The sequence below is a fragment of the Chiloscyllium punctatum genome, chromosome 44, assembly GCF_047496795.1.
Source record: "Chiloscyllium punctatum isolate Juve2018m chromosome 44, sChiPun1.3, whole genome shotgun sequence".
In the NCBI taxonomy this organism is placed as follows: Eukaryota; Metazoa; Chordata; class Chondrichthyes; order Orectolobiformes; family Hemiscylliidae; genus Chiloscyllium; species Chiloscyllium punctatum.
In genome coordinates, this window is record NC_092782.1 from 14,378,391 (window position 1) to 14,397,236 (window position 18,846).

At 42.2% G+C, this 18,846-nt stretch overlaps 1 protein-coding gene across 8 annotated transcripts in view; it reads right to left on the reverse strand.

The window, feature by feature from the left end:
• sox5 (SRY-box transcription factor 5) overlaps positions 1 to 18,846 on the reverse strand; it is a 372,706-nt gene that overhangs the window by 255,360 nt on the left and 98,500 nt on the right. For all 8 annotated transcript variants that reach the window (XM_072562296.1, XM_072562294.1, XM_072562297.1 and 5 more), the window contains 2 exons: positions 11,765 to 11,996; positions 3,554 to 3,764 (listed from right to left, as the gene is read on the reverse strand). In XM_072562296.1, coding sequence (XP_072418397.1) covers positions 3,554 to 3,764; positions 11,765 to 11,995 — 442 coding nt within the window. In that variant the 5' untranslated portion in view covers position 11,996. The remainder of the gene's footprint in view (positions 1 to 3,553; positions 3,765 to 11,764; positions 11,997 to 18,846) is intronic.

Consider the following 18,846-nt stretch of genomic DNA (forward strand, 5'->3'; position numbering starts at 1 on the left):
GAGGGGTGAGAGAGAAACAAAAAAAAGAGCAGAATAAAATCTCCAACACTGTAATAACACAACAGAATGTGTAACAAATATGCAAAAATACAAGGCCTGGAAAACATGAGATACAAAGGAACTGAACAGTGATTTTATCAGTATTATGAGGTGGTAATTTTACCACAGAGCTGCTCAACCCATTAGTGAGATTAGGACCAACTGCCTAGCTCAAAGCTGCTGAATATATAAACGACATATACCAAGGCTCTTTTGAAACACCACACATCCTTTTCTCACATTCCAGACGGACCTATGCTATCATTGCAGGCTGCTGCTTTTGAACGGAATTTCACTGAAGCTCCATTTAATTTGCTCTCCCCCCTAGACCCTCAACTCTTGCATCTCCTCAATCCTGCTCTCTTTGTGTAACCTGCTTGTCTTCTGATATCCAGGTCCTGAACACTGAAATCCCCTTCCTAAAGTTCATCTTCTTCCTTATCCTCCCTACGTTCCTACTAGCCTCAAAACCTGTGTCTTCAACTGAGGTTTTGGTCACTTGCCCTGATGCGTCTTATCATTTGTTCGCTCGGTTTTGTTTTGAATCTTGATTCTGCTCCTTGGAGTGTTGAAGGTATCACTTAAATGAGAACTTTTAGCATTTTTCTTAACCTCAGGATTGTCACAGAAGTGCTCTACCTTCTATTTGCTCATGGGATGTGGCCATTACGGGCTGAGCCTCAACTTACTGGCCTGACCCAGTTACCCAAATAAGTTGCTTGCTAAACCGTTTGAGAAGGCTGTTAAGAACTAACCACATTGCTGGAGTTACGTGTAGGCCAGACCAGGTAAGAACTCCCTTTGTGAAAGGCCACTGGTGAACCAATGGGATTTTCACAAAAATAGTCATCACCATTAGACAAACTTTCAATTGCAGTTTTTACTTAAATTGAATTCAAAAAGATTTGAATCCACATCTCATTAACCTGGGGTTCTAGATTACTTGTCCAATGACGATACCTCACCGTTAGTTGATGCAATTTTTTTTGAAGTGTATTCACTGTTGTAATATCACAAAGCTCATTGACCAAAAAAAAACGGTTTTAAATATTCTTCCTTCCTCCCTCGAAGGCTCAGTTTGAGAAGGGACAGCAACTCATCAAGGCTTTTCCTAACTCATAACGTCTACCACCCAAGGGGACAAAGGGTTGCAGATACATGGGAATACCATCGCATCGAAGTTCCATCCATGCCATTCACCCAGCTGACTTGGAAACAGTTCGCTGTTCCTGCAAATCTTGATTCTTTCTCCCTAACCCATTATGGGCATAGCCACATCCCATGGACTACAACGACTCGAGAAGACAGCTCACCGCCACCTTCTCAAGGGTAACTAGGGATGGATAATAACTGTTAGCCCAGTCAACAATGCTCACATCCCATTGGGAAATAGAACAAAAATAGCTGATCTCATCTGGGATACTGCAGTTGGCCTCAGTACTCCTGGACCTGGGAAGTGGTAACGTCATCCCAAACAGTCCATGGCTAAGGAGTATCAGTGAAGATGGAAATGTTTTCTTCAGAGCAGGGAGGTTTAAGAGAAAGGTGAGTGAAAGATTTTCAAACGTATGAGGAACTTTGAAATAGTAAAGACGGTGAAACTTTTTCCAGTGGCTGGAGGGTCCAGTAACCAGAGAAGACAGACTTAATAGTCAACATGAAGGAATATCTTTTCACAATCCAGAATGTACTGACTGAAAGGAAATTCAGTAGTAACTTCCAAAAGTTAATGGGATAAGCATTAAAGAGGCAAAAAAAAAGTTGAGGTTTTTAGGCCATGAGCCAGGGAGTGGTATTAAATGGAAAGCTCTCTCTCAAAGCCATGACAAACACAGACACAGTGGCCTTAGAAATCTCATTTCAGCTGTATTTTTTTCTATGGCTCTTGGAAGCAAGATATGAATTTGCACAAATTGAGTGACCAGGGTTTGATAGTGGTTCATGGGCCTTGTCAAACCGGGCCAAGTTTCATCAATATACATGAATGATGAGCTTGGGAATGAGATCAGTAGTCAGGGAGCTGATTCCAGTGAAAGATTCCTCGTCAGTCCTTTTAAAATGGTAGGCACAGTACAGTGTTTAAATAATTCTAAAGATGTGGCACAGTGGCTCAGTGGAGGCACTGCTGCCTCACAGGACCAGGGACCCGGGACCCGGGTTTGATTCCCATCGCAGACGACTGTCTGTGTGGAGTTTGCACATTCTCCCTGTGTCTGCATGTGTTTCCTCCGGGTGCTCTTGTTTCCTCCCACAATCCAAAAAATGTGCAGGTCGGGTGATATGGCCAAGCTAAGTTGCCCAGTCAGGAGTAAATATATGGTTGGGGAATGGATCTAGGTGGGTTACTTTTCGAAAGGTCGGTGTGGACTTGTTGGGCCGAAGGGCCTGTGTCCATACTGTATCGAATCTAATCTAATCAGATGTCGCACTTGCTGCCATTGGTTTGGTAGCTTCACAGAAGAATGCAAAAGCTCATTTTGCAATAACTGAAAAAAATCGCTTGCTTCACTCCAAAGTAAGAACTTGGACTGACTGAATACAACCTCATGTGACCAGTGATCGGAGCAGGTCGAAGGTAGGTTTTACTCTACACTGATACTGTTTCCATGTTCATTCTTAGAGAGCTAGCATGGGTATAATGAACTGAATGGCCTCATTTTTGAAACTTTCTAAACAACCAGTTTAGGGATATTACTGCACACCTCTAGACCAGGTGAAGCTTGAAACCCAGCCCATCTAACCCACAGTTAGAGACACTACCATTGCATCACGTGAGCCCTAATGAGCTCCTTCAATGCTATAAAAATTCTATAATCCTATTGGTTTCGATGAGGTGGGATTTCACTCCATCTTATCCATTTCTTGCTGGATAGGTCAGGTTGGAATGAGTTACCACAGTAATAAAAAATACTAAGTCAGTGCTGACACCATTAATTCTCTCAATCATTCATTTGTGGCAATAATTTGCATTCATTGTCCAGTCTCCATCAGTACACACACAGCAATAAAGATGCTAATCCGATCACCCAGTCTGCCAAAGCCAAACCATATAACTTCCAACTTCTTCGACCTCTGCAACAAGCTTCACGTACAATCACTGATATCCAAGCCATCAATCTCCCACTTCAGGAGCCAAGAGAAGATAATTTTACACTTCTTGCATACATCTGTGCATTAACATCTGCATTCAAAGTATCATCTAGCAATCGGCATTGAATTCCACTCCGGCTTTATCTGTTCTGTAGAGTTCATTTGAACAATATTAGAGGACAAATTCAACACAAATTTCACAAAAGGTGATTCCAACTGTTACAGAATCACCTTTGAGCAAGACACTTCACAGACACTGGTTGGCAAAGCCAACGTTTAGCTATGGCACCTGCTGTTGCAATACGACCTTTCAAATTAATTGACAACAGCACAGTGTCACACATTTATATGTTTCTCCCCATCCACCAAAGGCACCCTCCATCCACCACCTTGGAAACAAAACATCTCTTCCTTTTGGGCTTACCCTCGGGTTCGCTCTTGATGAGCTCCTCCATTTTCTTCTGCTTCAGTGTGTCCACTACGTCCGCCAGGCTGCCTTTGCGTCTCTCTGGGGTGCCCAGCGCTGTGCCAGACCCTGACTCACTGCTCTGCCGAGCCCCTTCTTCAGTCTTCAGAGGTGAGGTAGATGAGTTGTGTGTAGAGAATAGCGAGGCTGCTTTATTGCCGTCGTGATCCTGGCCAAAATATCAGGGGGAGAAAACAGAAATATCAGCATTATTTTAGGAAAGCGTATCCAAGTCACTCAATAAGTTGCCACAGCCAGGCTTCATTTCCCTGCACTTAATTATAAAAACAGCACGGATATTTAGAGATAGAGCCACTAATCTGCCTTTGTTAATCATTGCTAATCCGTACCTAATCTAGTGTCATTATCATTTCTTTGTCATTAAAAGTCAAATCACTCTGTTGGCTGGTCAATGCCCAGCAAGCAATGTTGAGAGAAATAAGTTATTCTGTGAATCGCAGCAAACTAGAGTCTAGGTTCTCCATTTTGTTGGAGGGATGCAGCTCCAACAACAATGCAGAAGCATAACGGTGTCCAGAATAAAACAGTTGCCTTGTTCAATGACCAACCCATCATCACCTTTAAACACATCCGCTCCCTCCAGCCTCAGCGTATCGCAGCTGTGAAGTGTGCCATTGCCAACACTCACTGCAGCAAACGGTCTTTGGCATCCCAAACTCATGAGCTACACCAAGGGGGGCAAGAGGAGACTCTACACTGGGTTACCATCACCCCCAAATCACACAGCATCCCAACCTGGATACACAACACTGTTAATTCATTGTCACCTGGTCAAAATCTTACAACTCCAATGCTGGTTTGGCAGGTCCACATTCCAAGAACTCATTAAATGATAATGTAAAAGTTGCAGCATTAAGAGAGTTATGAATACCACCCGCTGCACGAGCGGTCTTGAATATTTCTTAACATATAAACAGGAATAATTCAGACAAGTGGCCGTACAAGATTTTGAGCCCATTGCGTTGATCAGTCCAGAAGACTAGGGTAGAAGTCAGTGGAGGCTGAAGATGTTGGCTGAACAATCCACAGCTGCCAGTGCTCAGTCCACCCTGGATGACCAGTGTGGCGCAAAGGGAAAGGGGGAGTGAGCCCGAACCCCATTAACCTACCACTGCTCCATCAAAAGAGGGAAAACAAAAACAGCCTTGTGGCCCCTTTAAAGTGAAGAATCGTTCCAATTCTGAAGCCCGCTATAAATTATAAAAGGGAATATTTGTGCAGCATTAATGTTTTATAGCCTATCCAATAAAAAAAAGGCAATTCTTCGCAAATCCTCAGAAACACAAAGAAAAAAAAGCGTAACTATCAAAACACATTATTTTTAATAGCCTACATAATAAAGCTGTTCCATTTAGTAATTAGGTGCCAAAAAGTGACTTGGAGGCTAAAGGGGGATTAGGCCCTTTACTAATTTCATATTATGGCTATAAATGTGAATTGCCTTATTCCAGGCCTTTCAAGAATAACTTATTTGTCTGCATTTCTTTATAATTATACTAAATTTCCTATTCTGTTCCTATTTCTTCTGCATTCCAATTAATTTCCACTTACTCTGCCCTGAATAGCCTCCTGCAACTACTCTAATGCAACAGACATCCCTGAATATATTTGCTTTTATCTTTTTGTGTTTAATGTATGAGTTTAATATGTAATGGAAATTGTTGCTCCTTTCTCCTGTACTCCATTTGTATGAACGGAAGAATATGTATAGATCCAACCGGACTTTTTTTTTAAGGCTCTTGTTAGACATTTGAAGCTAATAACCTCCAAATCCAACAAAGTGCTTTTTGTTGTTGCTGTTTTCGAAGGTGAAAAAGGGGGTTCTAAAATTTTCCCTGTCAGCAATGGTCAGCAATGCTCATTGTATTGAATGGAACGGCAGGTTAAACTCTTCAGCTCACAGCGAGCAGCCTGATCAGGTAGTTATAATGAAGATGAGAGAGGCTGCTGTTCATATAGCTGGTGGCGTTCAATGTTAATTTAATTAATGAAGAAAAGATCTGTAAGTAGTGTCAAATTGTTAAAATGATGGGCCTAATTTTCAGAAGTGCTTCGAGAAAAATGTCTCTCAGCAAACATGTCTCCTGGTTTCAATGGGAATCGTGCCTAGAAAGGACGTAAGCCTACAATTTGATGCCTTCTGCTGCCAAAGCAGATAGAGATTGGGGGAGGTGGGGGGGAAAGCAAGAGATAGGCAAGCTGGCTAGCAAGATGAGAAATACCAATGAGATGGTCCCAAAACCAAGTGTTAAAACAGGGTGGCCATCCGGCTCATAGGTGTGTCCATCACGGACTGGGGAGGAGAGGTGGCCCTGCAGAAAGTCAAAGTTTTCATGTGGTGCTCACGTTTGACCCACTTTAAAGATAAAACAAAGAACTGGGGATGCTAAAGAAAACAGAAAGTGCTGGTGAAACGCGGCAGGTCTGACAACGTCTGTACAGAGAAAGCAGAGCTTCAAGTCTGATTCCGAAGAGGTGTCATCCCGGACTTGGGACGTTAAGTCTTGTTTCTCTCCACAGATGCAGCCAGACCTTCCAGGTTTCTCTAGCAATTTCCACTTTTTAAGACATTCCCTCCCTTCCCCCCAACCCCCACCCTTTGCAGACAAGTGACAGCAAGGTTCAAAGCAAAACCTTCACCTCAGAAGTACCTTATGAGATGAACCTCTCTTTTTCAACATTGCTGTTGCCTTCTAAATGCTCTACACAGGTCAAAGCTGGATAAGGTTTAAACTTTATTCCTTAGGGAGGTGTCTGCTTCATCTCAACCTTATGACAGCTCCAGAACAATAAACCTAATGCGAAACTGGATTTGCCAAACCCTGCATTTGGTGCAGACTTAACTCCGATCCAGAATCCGACTTCAATGCCAACAGCCAATGCCAAAACCAGCTCCCAACTGCTTCCCTCCCAACCTTCTTCCTAACAAACAATGCAAAAATAAGGAGCCCTTATCTAGTGGGAACGAGTACCAATCCCGCAACGGTGATCCAAGTTCAGGAGACAAAGGATGAGCAGACACTGACTGAAGTAGGAGGGGGAAAAAAAGAGAAACAAGTGGTAGGCCCCAAGCCTACAGAAACTCGAACAATGAATGGCACAAGCAAGGTCAGCAATTCTTACGTCCCAAACCGCAAACTCTAAATAGCTAGACATATTGTAATACAGGTAAAACAACTGAAATAAAGAGAACATCTTGAGGCTAATTCGTAAAACAAGGAATGTGCTTCTAACTGACAAGGAGCAACAGTTCAAAAACTGGGTCTTACGCAGTCTGCAGGATTTGACAAACAAGTACATGCCACATCTCAGGCCATCTTGGAGAACAATATTAAATTCACAATCCCTACAGCATGGAAGCAGGCCATTCAGCCCATCGAGTCCACAGCAACACTCCCAAGAGCATTCCACCCAGACCCACCCCCTACCCTATACCTGTAACCATGCAGTTCCCACGGCTAATCCACCTACTCTGCACATCCCTGGACACTATGAGCAGTTTTGCTTGGCCAATCCCCCTAAGCTGCACAAGTTTGGATTGTGGGAGGAAACCCACACAGACACGGGGAGAACATGCAAACTCCACACAAGCACAGTCACCTGAGGGTATAAATAACTCCAGGTCCCTGACGCTGTGAGGCAGCAGTGCTAACCACAGAACCACCATGACCCCACCCCACCCCACCCCGCCCCGCCCCCCCCACCCCCCCAAGTTATCAAGCAAAGGTTTATATTTTCCAGCTGAACTCACTGAGACAACAAAAGGTTTGCTCAAAACCAAAAAAAAACTTACTTCAGAATCCCTGCACTCTACAAGTTTTGAAGACTGCAAATCAGCACCTACTTATTTCATAGAAAATGCTTGCTTCGCTTTCAGAATTCCTCACAAGAAGCCATTCTATTTGGCGACCAGCTCATTTAATATTCCACATTTGTACTGAAAAGTTTATCTGGCCTTTCACCTCTTTTACTTGGACTGCATCAGAATTGTAGAGTTGGTGTTATTTAATTTTATGCTTCAAACAACCATTACACACAGAACAGGAACAAGCCTGTAGGTCTGACAAGTCTGTGCCCTCATTTCACCCCTGTAAGAGAGTCCTCCCCATTCTCCACATCGAAACCTTTTTGCTATAACTTTCTATGCCTTCCTCCCTCATGTACTTAGCTGGCTTCCATTACTTTTCACAGCCTTGTAATAATGAGCTCCAACTTTTTTTTTAGATTAGATTACTTACAGTGTGGAGACAGGCCCTTCGGCCCAACAAGTCCACACCGACCCGCTGAAGCGCAACCCACCCATACCCCTACATTTACCCTTTTACCTAACACTACAGGCAATTTAGCATGGCCAATTCACCTAACCTGCACATCTTTGGACTGTGGGAGGAAACCGAAGGACCTGGAGGAAACCCACGCAGACAGTGGGAGAATGAGCAAACTCCACACAGTCAGTCATCTGAGTCGGGAATTGAACCCAGGTCTCTGGCGCTGTGAGGCAGCAGTGCTGACCACTGTGCCACCGTGCCACCTCACCACTCTGACCAGAAAGATTTCTCCTGAATCCCCTGTCAGGTGGTTGTCTGTAATATAGCCCCCTTTGCTTCGGGAAATATGCACCAATGAAACCAAAAACTATGTGAGGGGGCTCAATCCTTAATTTCCTATTACCTGCTCTGTGCAGGCTGCCGTGATGGAACTCAGAAACAATCCACTGACAAAGAAAGATTTAAATACCATCACTGCCTCATCCTTTCACGACGGGAATTCTCAACGATGAGCAGGTGACCACTGTTTAACAGTGCGTTAATTCAGTATGACAAGATAAAACAGTAATCTGTGCTCTGAAAGGCTGTAAGCTTCTGCACTATCTAGGGACACACCAATAGATTTACACTGCACATCACTTTGTACAATTGCTGCAACAAAGCCTTTGAGTTTTCTTAGTTCTCTAATGTAAATCTCTCTAAACTTCTCTGCCAGTCAGAACGGATTTGGTTGGAGGTAATCTATGCAAACTTAATATCTTACATATGTGAATGGCGCAATCCTCACAGAGGATGTTTTAGATCTGAAATAATCCACTGATCCTGACTCTGTATCAGCTTTCTTTTCTCTGTAGCCTGACATTGAACAAGCTGCTGGATAGATGTCATTTCATCCAACGTGCTTGATTAAGCCACATTTTATGTACTGAGATTTACTTCTCAAGTAATGAAAGCCCCGTGCACTGCCTGATTGGTTATTGTTCAGAGATTATCCAGAAATCATGATGTGGGCATTCTGACATACATGGAAACAAGTAAGCAAGGAAGAATTTCACTGCAGTCAGAAAAGAAAAACACACCCTCTACCCCAACCACTGCCGCCCCCCCCCAAAAAAAACTACGCACTCCCTTCAAATTGGCAAAGTGCGAATTTGATTTCGTAGACCACAGTATGTGATCCAACCCCTGACATTTAAGGTCTTAGAAAATCTACCTTTCTACACCCCATGACGATGCAGTGACTCGCTGCAGCACACACATGCACACTGATGGAGCCACAAAAAGTTGGTTCGGGGGGGGGGGGTGGCTGGGTTCAACAGTGGGGAAGCCAATCTTTCAGAATTAGGATCGCCAACTCTCCAGGATTGCCCTAGACCCCCCACAAATTAAAGATTAATCTCCAGAATACTGTTGCAAATATGTCGGAAAAGTGATCCAAAATATTTAGGATACCTACCCCGGTTTTCTTTGAACAGTTCATCCTTATGGTTAATGAACTATTACAGTCGGGGTGTAAAGTGCTATCAAGTCAAGAATCATGGCCGTTCTGATAAAAGGTGACATGTTACCTCTTGTTTCTTTGCACAGAAGATGCTGAACATTTTCATTGCATTCTCTTTTCACTCCAGGTATTAAGCATCCGCAGCATTTTGCTATTGTGTTTTTTAACCATTTGTTAATTCGGGAACAGGCTCAGCACCAAACTGGTCATGGTCATCCTCACTTCAAGTTTTTTTATTAAAAACTGTTTTATACCATCACCTGTTTCTCCACTCCAATCCTTCCCCTCAGATCCCATAGCTGGTGTGGAGCATCAGACTCGCAACTAAATGTTCAACAGGTCTGCTCAGATCCGAGCTGAAAATTCATCAATTAATCTTCTACCACTTAAGGGCCTGTATATAGACTCAGAATCTCTACAGTGTGGATGCTGGCCATTGGCCCACTGCGTCCACACTGACTCTTTGAAGAGCACCCCACACAAAATCTAATCCATCGCTCCAACCCTGCATTTCCCATGGCCGATCCACCTCACCTGCACGTCCGTGGACACCATAGGCAACTTATCACGACCCATCTGCCTCACACAGACACAGGGAAAATATGCAAACTCCACACAGGGTGTTGCCAGAGACTGGAATCAAACCTGGGTCCGTGCACTATGAGGCAGCTGTGCTAACCACTGAGCCCCCATACTTCGCGACCCTATTGTTTGCTGAACAAGCAAATCATTATAGTTATTTTAATCCAGCTGTTCAGAGGAATGGGGGTTCTTGTGGCACAGAGGTAGTGTCCCCATCTTTGATCCAGAGTTCTTGGATCAAGTCCCACCTGACCCGGTGGTGTGTAATAACATCCCTGAACAGATTGATTCAGAAAATATCTAACCTGTTAGGGCACATTTCTGAGGCAGGTGGAACTTTAACCTGGATCATCTAGCCTACAAAGTAGAATCACTATCATTATAGCACAATGGCTTCCCAACACAACTGAAACGTAAACAGATGCTATGTTCCTTGTTTAGATGGGTTTTTGTTTTGGTTGCTGCAATTGAGATATGCAATGATCGGCTGATCCTATATTCCATTCCACAGCCAATGTTTTATTAACCCCATGAAGCCTTCAGTGGGAAGGTGGATAAGCTTTTTTCCTTGACTGATATTTTTCTCTTGGAAATATGATGAACTGCAGACACAGTTATCCAACACTATACTTTTCCCAGCTCTGTCCATGTATGGATTGAGCCCAGATGAACTGGCACCTCCGCTAACCCTTGGAAAATCTCAGCACAGTTGACTGAAAAGATGTCCTCGCAATGCAGGACAAATTGCCAGCAGATTTTCCAGGCTCATTCAGGGAGGCTGGCCACCTTCACATTGGGAATGGATACGTGACTGTATTATTACGGGGAAACTTCATCCTGTAACAAACTCAGGCTCTATCTGACAATGAAACCAAGAAAGCAGCTTAAAGAAAAATCACACTCTTTATCTGGGTAAATACAAATTCAGTGAGGAATTTTAAAAGATAAAAAGGGATTGCCAAATGTTTTCTAATTTAAAGTGTTCAGCAATTGAAATAAAAAACTCATGTTGTTTGTATTACTAGATTCACTTCCTCTTTGATATTTCTCAAATTTAATACATTTTTTTCTTTACCGAAGCCTTTATTTTTCCCTCTGTTATGCCCATTTTTCTGACATGTGTATTAAACAAGCATAAACCGGTTTTAGTACCAGAGTTATTTTTACTAAAGAGGTACTCTTTTCAATTTAACCCTCGCCAATTATAGACTGCTTCTGTTTTCTTTATTATTTTAAGCAAATTAAACCATAATCGTCTAACACAGTACTCAGCACTTAAGCGCATTTCTTTGTCAGTCCTTTATGATCAATTTGGACAGGACTAGCAATTTATTGTCGACAGGGAAAATTCTCCTGAGTGTTGGCAGGGCACAGAATGTCAAAGTAGAGACTGGACTCTCCAAAAACAGCTCTCATCAGCTGAAATCTAGAACCTGGGCTTGGAAATGCTCCAAGAATGCCCTAGAAATGCAGATTAAATTCCTCAGTATAATGTAAGCAACTATAAAAATAATTGCAGAGGCATGAAAAGAGTGTGACTTTTCTCATTTCATCTGAAAATGTGTTTATTAATTGTAAAGCGGAATTAACGATTGGAAACGAATGTGGTTTATTTGGCCAGCAGCTTGGAGCTGGGAGGATAAATGACAACACTACTGGGAGCCATGGATGTTCTTTTAGGTAGAAGTTATAACACGTATACATTTCTGTCTTTGTTAAAACATTATCGTTATGAAATCCAGCTAAAACAACATTTCTTGCTTAATTGTATATATGTTGCAGTTAGGATCAACCTACCACTGAGTCTTGCAGAGATGTTGGACTCTCACAAGATGAAGTCTCTCTGGTCAATGTGGACGGTATGTGTAGCTCCTCTGTGTGAAGATTGTTGGAAAAACTTGGTGGAAGAGGTGGGTGAAAAGCAGAGTGTCCGTCACTTTCTCCCTCTTCTACTTTCTGTCTGTTTGTCGCCATGGCTACCTCTCCATCTGTTTCCCCATACGGAGAGGCCGGTCTCTTGGAAGACATCCTACAGGAAGCAAACAGAATTGAGATGTAACCTGTTCAGGAAGCAAGTGTACCATTGAGTCAGTCATGACCTATTCCTTTCACAGATACAATAAAGTGAAATCGTTGCAGCCTATGAGATCTTGATTAACTGATCCATCCAAACAGGAGTCAACTATTGAAGACCAAATGCACAATTTATGGAAATAAAAATGGAGGGGTCCCAAAGTTCAAAGTCCAGAGTCTAATAGTTATGGAAATGCAGGAGTGTTTTAAAATTTACTAAAGTGCCTTTTATTTGATTGGCCTATATTGTGAAGGCATCACTGGCAAGGATAGAACCAGTTACCTCTGAGGTGTTAATGGATCATATCCTTCAATCACTGCTTTGCAGCTTACTGGGCTAAATCAGGGGGTGGTTAATAGCCACTTATGTTAGTGTGAGGGTAAAGTCATATTTAGACCAGATGACATAAGGCCTACAGGTCCCTTCCACAAAGGACATTAGTGAATCAGTTACAACAGTCTGACAGCTCTACAGTCACTTTTTATTTCAGGTGAATCCAAATTCTCAAACTCTCAAGAGTAGGGGATTATTGAACTCATGTGCTCTGGACTATTAGCTCAGTATCATAGCTACGCCAGTATTGCGCCACAATAAAATAGTTTAAAGTCGTAATCCTGGTATTATTAGATGACAGGCACAGAATTGCAACCAGTCACCGTTTAAACTGGCTCAGAACTGATATTGCTGAGTTATACTGCAAGCTGCAAATTTGGCATCATGTGTAGTAGAAACCAAATTCAGTTATTATTAGCCCACTGTCAGTTATTTTGTTTTTCCTCTGTCAATTTCCTGATCTCCCTTCAAACATCTAACATTTTGCTGGGATAGATTGATATCACTCAACCTTCATAAATCACCCAAGCAACCATTATACACATGTAAGACTTTACACTAAGTGCTGTTTGACTGTGGTGGCATCACAGCCAAACACAACCCTGACTTCACGTAACCTCTATCCATTTGTAAATTGGATTGAGGAGTGCTAGAGAGAGATTGGGGTTGGAACATTAAATAATTTCTCTTTTTCAACCAAAGGGTTCCTTCCTTTAATAGCATAACAAATAAAATGGATAGCACTTATATTTATAAACACCTTTCATAATTGGAAGACCTACTGAACTGAATGTGGGATAACTAAAATGCCTTGGCTCACTGGTACTGCTCCTGCCTCTGAGCCACAGAGTTGCGTTCATTTTCCACATGGATTGGAGCACACGACTGTGGTTGACATTTAGCTGCAGTACCTAGAGTGTGCTGCACTATTGAAGGTTCCAAATTTCAGGTGAAATGTTAAACTGAGATCCCATCTGTCCACATGGAGCTGCTTTGAATGAGAGTAGAAGATGGGTCAATATGCATTTCTCAGCAGCCCCATCCAAATCGCTAATTGGGTCATTAATTGTATTCCTATTTGTACAATCCCACTGTTCATATTGACAATATTTTCTACATTACATTAGTGACTACCTGTCAGATGTATGTCTTTGTCTACGTAGGTGGTTTGAGTATCTTAAGGCCTTTAAAGATGCTTAAAAAGATTGAAGCTCTTTTTTTTAAAAAACTTTGTCCACATGGCCTTACGGTTTGACTTCAATCTAACATTAACGACCTTCTTTCTATTGATGTAAAGCTTGTTAAATCAACAGAAGATTTGCACCTTGCTCAATTTTGCTTTCATTTGAAGTCAATGGAGAGAAATATTCGACAAAGAAGTGAAAGTAGAGGTTTCCAACCTGAATGTGTCAGTATCCTACTGGATGGATTGGGTTAAAATGGCTCCTAAAATATCTTGTGTAACTAGTCTGGCCTATGAGCATCAACAAAAAGGACCCTGTTGTTTAATGTGTTAATAATGTGGCCTATACTAAGAGAATGAGAACTACATTGACATTCAAGCCTGTGGGTATAAACTAGCATTAGTGCACATTTCACTGGAACCAAGGCCTGACCAACAGTAGGGGGGAGCAGTATTCCCGCACAGAATTAAAAATGCTGCTATGCATGGCAGGCTGGCTGACCACTGAGCTCAGGATCTGCTGAGATATTCTTGCCCAGGAATATAACTCAATCAAGTTATTGTTTAATTAGCTCTCATAGTAATGATGGCTCCATACGCTGTCTGCATCTAAAACAGATGCAAACTCTACACCCAGACTACAATGTTGACTGGTCCTGTGGATAAGCGTGATCTAAACTGACTATCTCCATTCATATCAAAACTTAATCCAGTAGGACAATGGGGTGCAGCACTGGCAATTGTCACAGTTACCCCGGCAGTGCTTTCTAAGGTGAAAGACACTGGTAGAAAATTGTGTACTCTGTGTGTGGTAATGTGTCAACATTCAAAAGGAATATATTTATGACGCAGCTACAGATAGCTACCAGAAGCATTCTTTCCCTGTTATCTGTCATTGAGTGATGAATTCTGTTGGATTACTTTATCAGGTATTAAAGGACAATTCTACTATACAATAGAGTGCCATGTTTCCTACCATATTGTAAATGAGAGGTACCTTATACTAAATCAATGAAATATTGCTAAACCTTTTTAAAAACATGTGGCAGGCCTCAATGGAAGGACTGAATCCAGTTCTGTGTCAGGGCATCAGACAGGGTGCAAAGGGGAGCATGGATCAGAAACTTTGGTTATGTGGAGAGAGTGGTGAAGCTAAGATTGTTAAGAGCAGAGAAAGGTAATGGAAGATTTAATAGTGGTGTTCAAAACTTAGGAGGAATTTTGATAAAGTAGATTATCTTTTAGAAGTGTTCCCACAGATTGAAAGGCATGTAATTCAGACAGGCAGTTAAAGGGCCAAAAATGTGGGTTAAAGGGCCAGAAAGGGGATATGAAGAAGTTATCTTATGCCATGAGTGATTCTGACCTAGAATCCACAATCTAAAAAGATGGTGGCACTAAATTCAATGGGGACCTTTCGAAGGCAAAATTTGCAGTACTGTAGGGACAGAATGGGTAATGAGATTCAATGGGCACGATGGGCTGAATGACCCCATTCTGTATTGTACTAACAAGATTATGGTGCAGCTGCTCATAAGAAAATATCGAAACACCTCACTGATCATAGAATTATTATGTGGAATGTTACAACACAGAAAAAGGATTTTTAGTCTGATGGTCTGTTCTGAGATTTCTGCTGCATACATTCATTTCTCACTATTTCATCTAATCTCTCAGCCTATTCACCCCAAACTTTATCTCTGAGGTAATTATCTGGTGTACACTTATGAACTATCAAAAGGATTCTTAAAGAAAATCCTGTTACTTTGGTGAATGGTGAAGGCTGTCTGACTGTGAAATCATCTGCTCTCAGCTGCGATAACACTAGGGATCTTACAATTGGAGACTATATCCATGTTTCCACTAGCTAAGAACCCGGTGTGTGACAACTGGGCAAGGTGGAGACTGGAACTGTGGCACCTTCCACAGCCAAATAGGCTGCCTAGACCCTCAGCTTCACGTGAATAATAATAAATTACTTGGTTGGGTAAAAATGGCCCACGGAACTGTACCAAATATATGGAGTCAATACCTTGGGAAGAGGTGGAGAGAGTGAGTGTAGCAGGATGAACAGAAGAGGGAAAAGGAGATAATGAGAAGGACAAAGGGGGCGAAAGAGAAAGAAGAGAAAAGGACGGGGAGAATAGAAATCTAAGGATAATAACTAAAGGGATGGATAAAGAAAGAGAGAAGAGGAGAAGGAGTTGAGGAGAGAGTTAAAAGGACAGGAAGTTAACCAAGGAAAAAAATGGGGGGAAAAAATCCTTGTGTAAACTATCAAATAAAAGCAAAATACCACGAATGCTAGCAATCTGAAATAAAAACAGAGCTGGAATAAAGCAGCAGGTCTGGTAGAATCTGACCACAGAGGCATTCTGTGGAATTCTGAAGAATTCAAGTTAGACTCAAAGTATTAACGGTATTGTCTCAGTTCAGGTGCCGGCAGACTTGCTGAGTTTCTGCAGCATTTTTCGTTCTTAATTGTGGAAACTGATAGAAAACCGTATAAATTGCCCAGTCTAACTGTGAAAACTACATTTTAATACTGACTATGTCTTTGAGGGTTCCTTTTCTAGCCAAGCTCTAGAGTGAGGACGAAGGAATACACGTTATATGCAAGTCCTTTCCACCATTTTCAAGTGAGCATCCTCAAGGAATCAAGCAATAAAGGGGTGCTTAAAGGAACTGGGAGACATGATTAAGCTAGCCACCTAAACTGGTTGGGACAATAATGGTAGCAAAATGCTTAACTTCAATAAAAAACTTGATTTCAAAAATGGAAGGTTGAGCAATGCAAAACCACAGCAAGCGAAACTTTCAAAAATAGAAGCTGTGCCTGGCATGTTAGTATCATTCATTTATCAAGGCATTTGTGTATTACACAACTGACATTCACATCCAAATCTCGCAATTCAACAGCAAACAGACTAAGGTCTTATCCTATCCTTACCATTTCCTATTTCGCATTTCTGTTCCCTCACTGTAAGCAGGTCCTAAGCTGCCATTCCCCAATCTTGCTGCTCAGTCTGCATATGCGCTCTCACACACACACACACACACACACACAGACTCGGAGGGTGAGTTGTGGCACTTAATTGAGACCTTGCTCCTGACGATTTGTACCAAGTTGAATTCTGACTCCAGAATCATGTAGCTTCTCACCTTGGGCTCCAGGGAGACTTATGTGGAAACATTTCTCCCACCCAGGACAGGTGTGAATAATCATGCACACATCTCCTTTATGCAGATCAAGTATCTATTAACAATATGTTCACCTGAACCTTGCAAGAAAAAAAGACAACTCAGCCTGGTCTGAAATACCACAACATCTCATAATGGACAAGATTAGAAGTTCCCTTTCATGTGCTTCAGTAAACCCAACTCTCTGGTGGAGGAGGCTACCTATTTCTCCAATTCAACTGCAACAGGATTTCCAAACTTATCCCTGCACCGACCTTAGTGGACAGATTTAAGGAACTGTGAGGTTTGAAAAGTGAACAGATGCATGCATGGCTAAAGTGCTTTTGTCCTCAACTTCCTTGCTTCTACTAAGCCTTCTCACTAAAAAGTATATAATTTCCAATGAGCAAAAAGAAAACTATTTACATGCTTAAAATCCCAAAGGAGCCGCCATACCCAAACAGCTAAATAGCAGTCAATTACTTGGATTTAATAATTTCACAGAGCTTTTGCAAATATCTGGTTTGAAACCTCTTCTTCAAGGTGCATTGACTGGAATTATATTAAATTATTGCCTAATCATTTATTTCTCACAGTTGTCACGTCATCTATACCCCCGACAGAAGTACAAAGCTGGAAGTGATACATTCTGTCTTCAGTTGGAGGTACTTGAAAACAATGATTTTTTTTAACACGTTTGATCGTGATGAGGGTAGGCCGATTGTCAAAAAAAAACAATCAGGATTAAACATATTAAAATTCAGTGAGAGTCCAGCTGAATAAACTGCTGTTCCCGAACAGCGCCGAGAACATGCCAATAATTGAGTTACTTGTGGGGGGAAGCCTACATGCGATCACCCATTAGATTTTGTTTATTTTTTTACTGTAGCATAATAGGAACTTTTGTTTCGGCCTTTGCCAATATGTAAATAAAAAGCAAGTATTCTTTGTAGGTGCAAAGAAAACTTTGCTACCGTGAATTCTCCAACTTAACGTAGTGACCCAGTCCATATTATAAATTTTAAATCGATCTTAATTTACATGTTTGCGTTAGGTTATAGAGTAACTCTTTCAAACAAAAAAGGAGAAACGACAAGGTTTGGAGCAATTTGAGACGCAAAGTTATCAAGGATTGGGGTGGGTGTGTTTGGAGGACACATTGGTGTCAGATCCATTGGTCTCAAGCAATGGTCCTCTCGCTGCTGTTCGGCATTGGATAAAAAATTGTTTCAGGGGAAAATAACCCACTATCCCACAGGCAACTTGCGTCTTTGAAAGGAGGCGGGGGGGGGATGCTGATATGCAGCTAATTATCCGAGGCTAAACAAGCACCTAAAGAGGGGGTGAAAGAAATCTCCCTTTAAATGATAATATCACCCACCAGCCAGCCAACCCTGTGCTCCTTAGGACAAACCAAAGCAATCTTTGTCTTCTCGCTGCCTCACAGCCGAAGCTGCCAGCATAGTTTCCTGTCCACAGGCAGGCAAGAACAAAGTCTTTAATGTCACCCTGCCATCAATTATCAATGGAGTATTGGAGGCTCACACAGGAAGATGAAGAATGTACTCCTCGCTTTGAGGCATTCTGACCAATGCTTATCTTTCAAAACGTGGTGTGCTGAACATTGGCCAATGGACCGGTCATGTGACAGCAGGGGCAGCCAGGCCACCGAAGGACATGGCCCTTCCTTATGGCTCAGGACAATGGGGCCACGGTCCTCAGTCAGTCCCCAGACCCGAGTAAGACCTGCTGAGCAACTGACTCTTGAGGCAGCTGAAACTCTTACTGGTCGTGGCGTGCCACTGATGTAATACCGAAAAGACACCGAAGCTTCCCCTTAAACCCATTGAAAATGTTTGCAGCGTTGTGAAGGGGAGGGGAGGTGAGAATCAGAAAGATTTTTCAACAAAGAGCTAGCAGAGGTGGGCCGAGTGGCCTCTTCCCGTGCTGGATCATTCCACACAAACTGTTGACTGTTTTTAAACGAAAACACCGGTGCGTTCAGTTCAAATATCCTTTCAGGCGAGTCAATGAGAATGTATCAAGGTTATCATTAACTTTCTTTTTGAATGTTTTGGACAGTACATAAACCAGTAGGCGCGAGCGAAA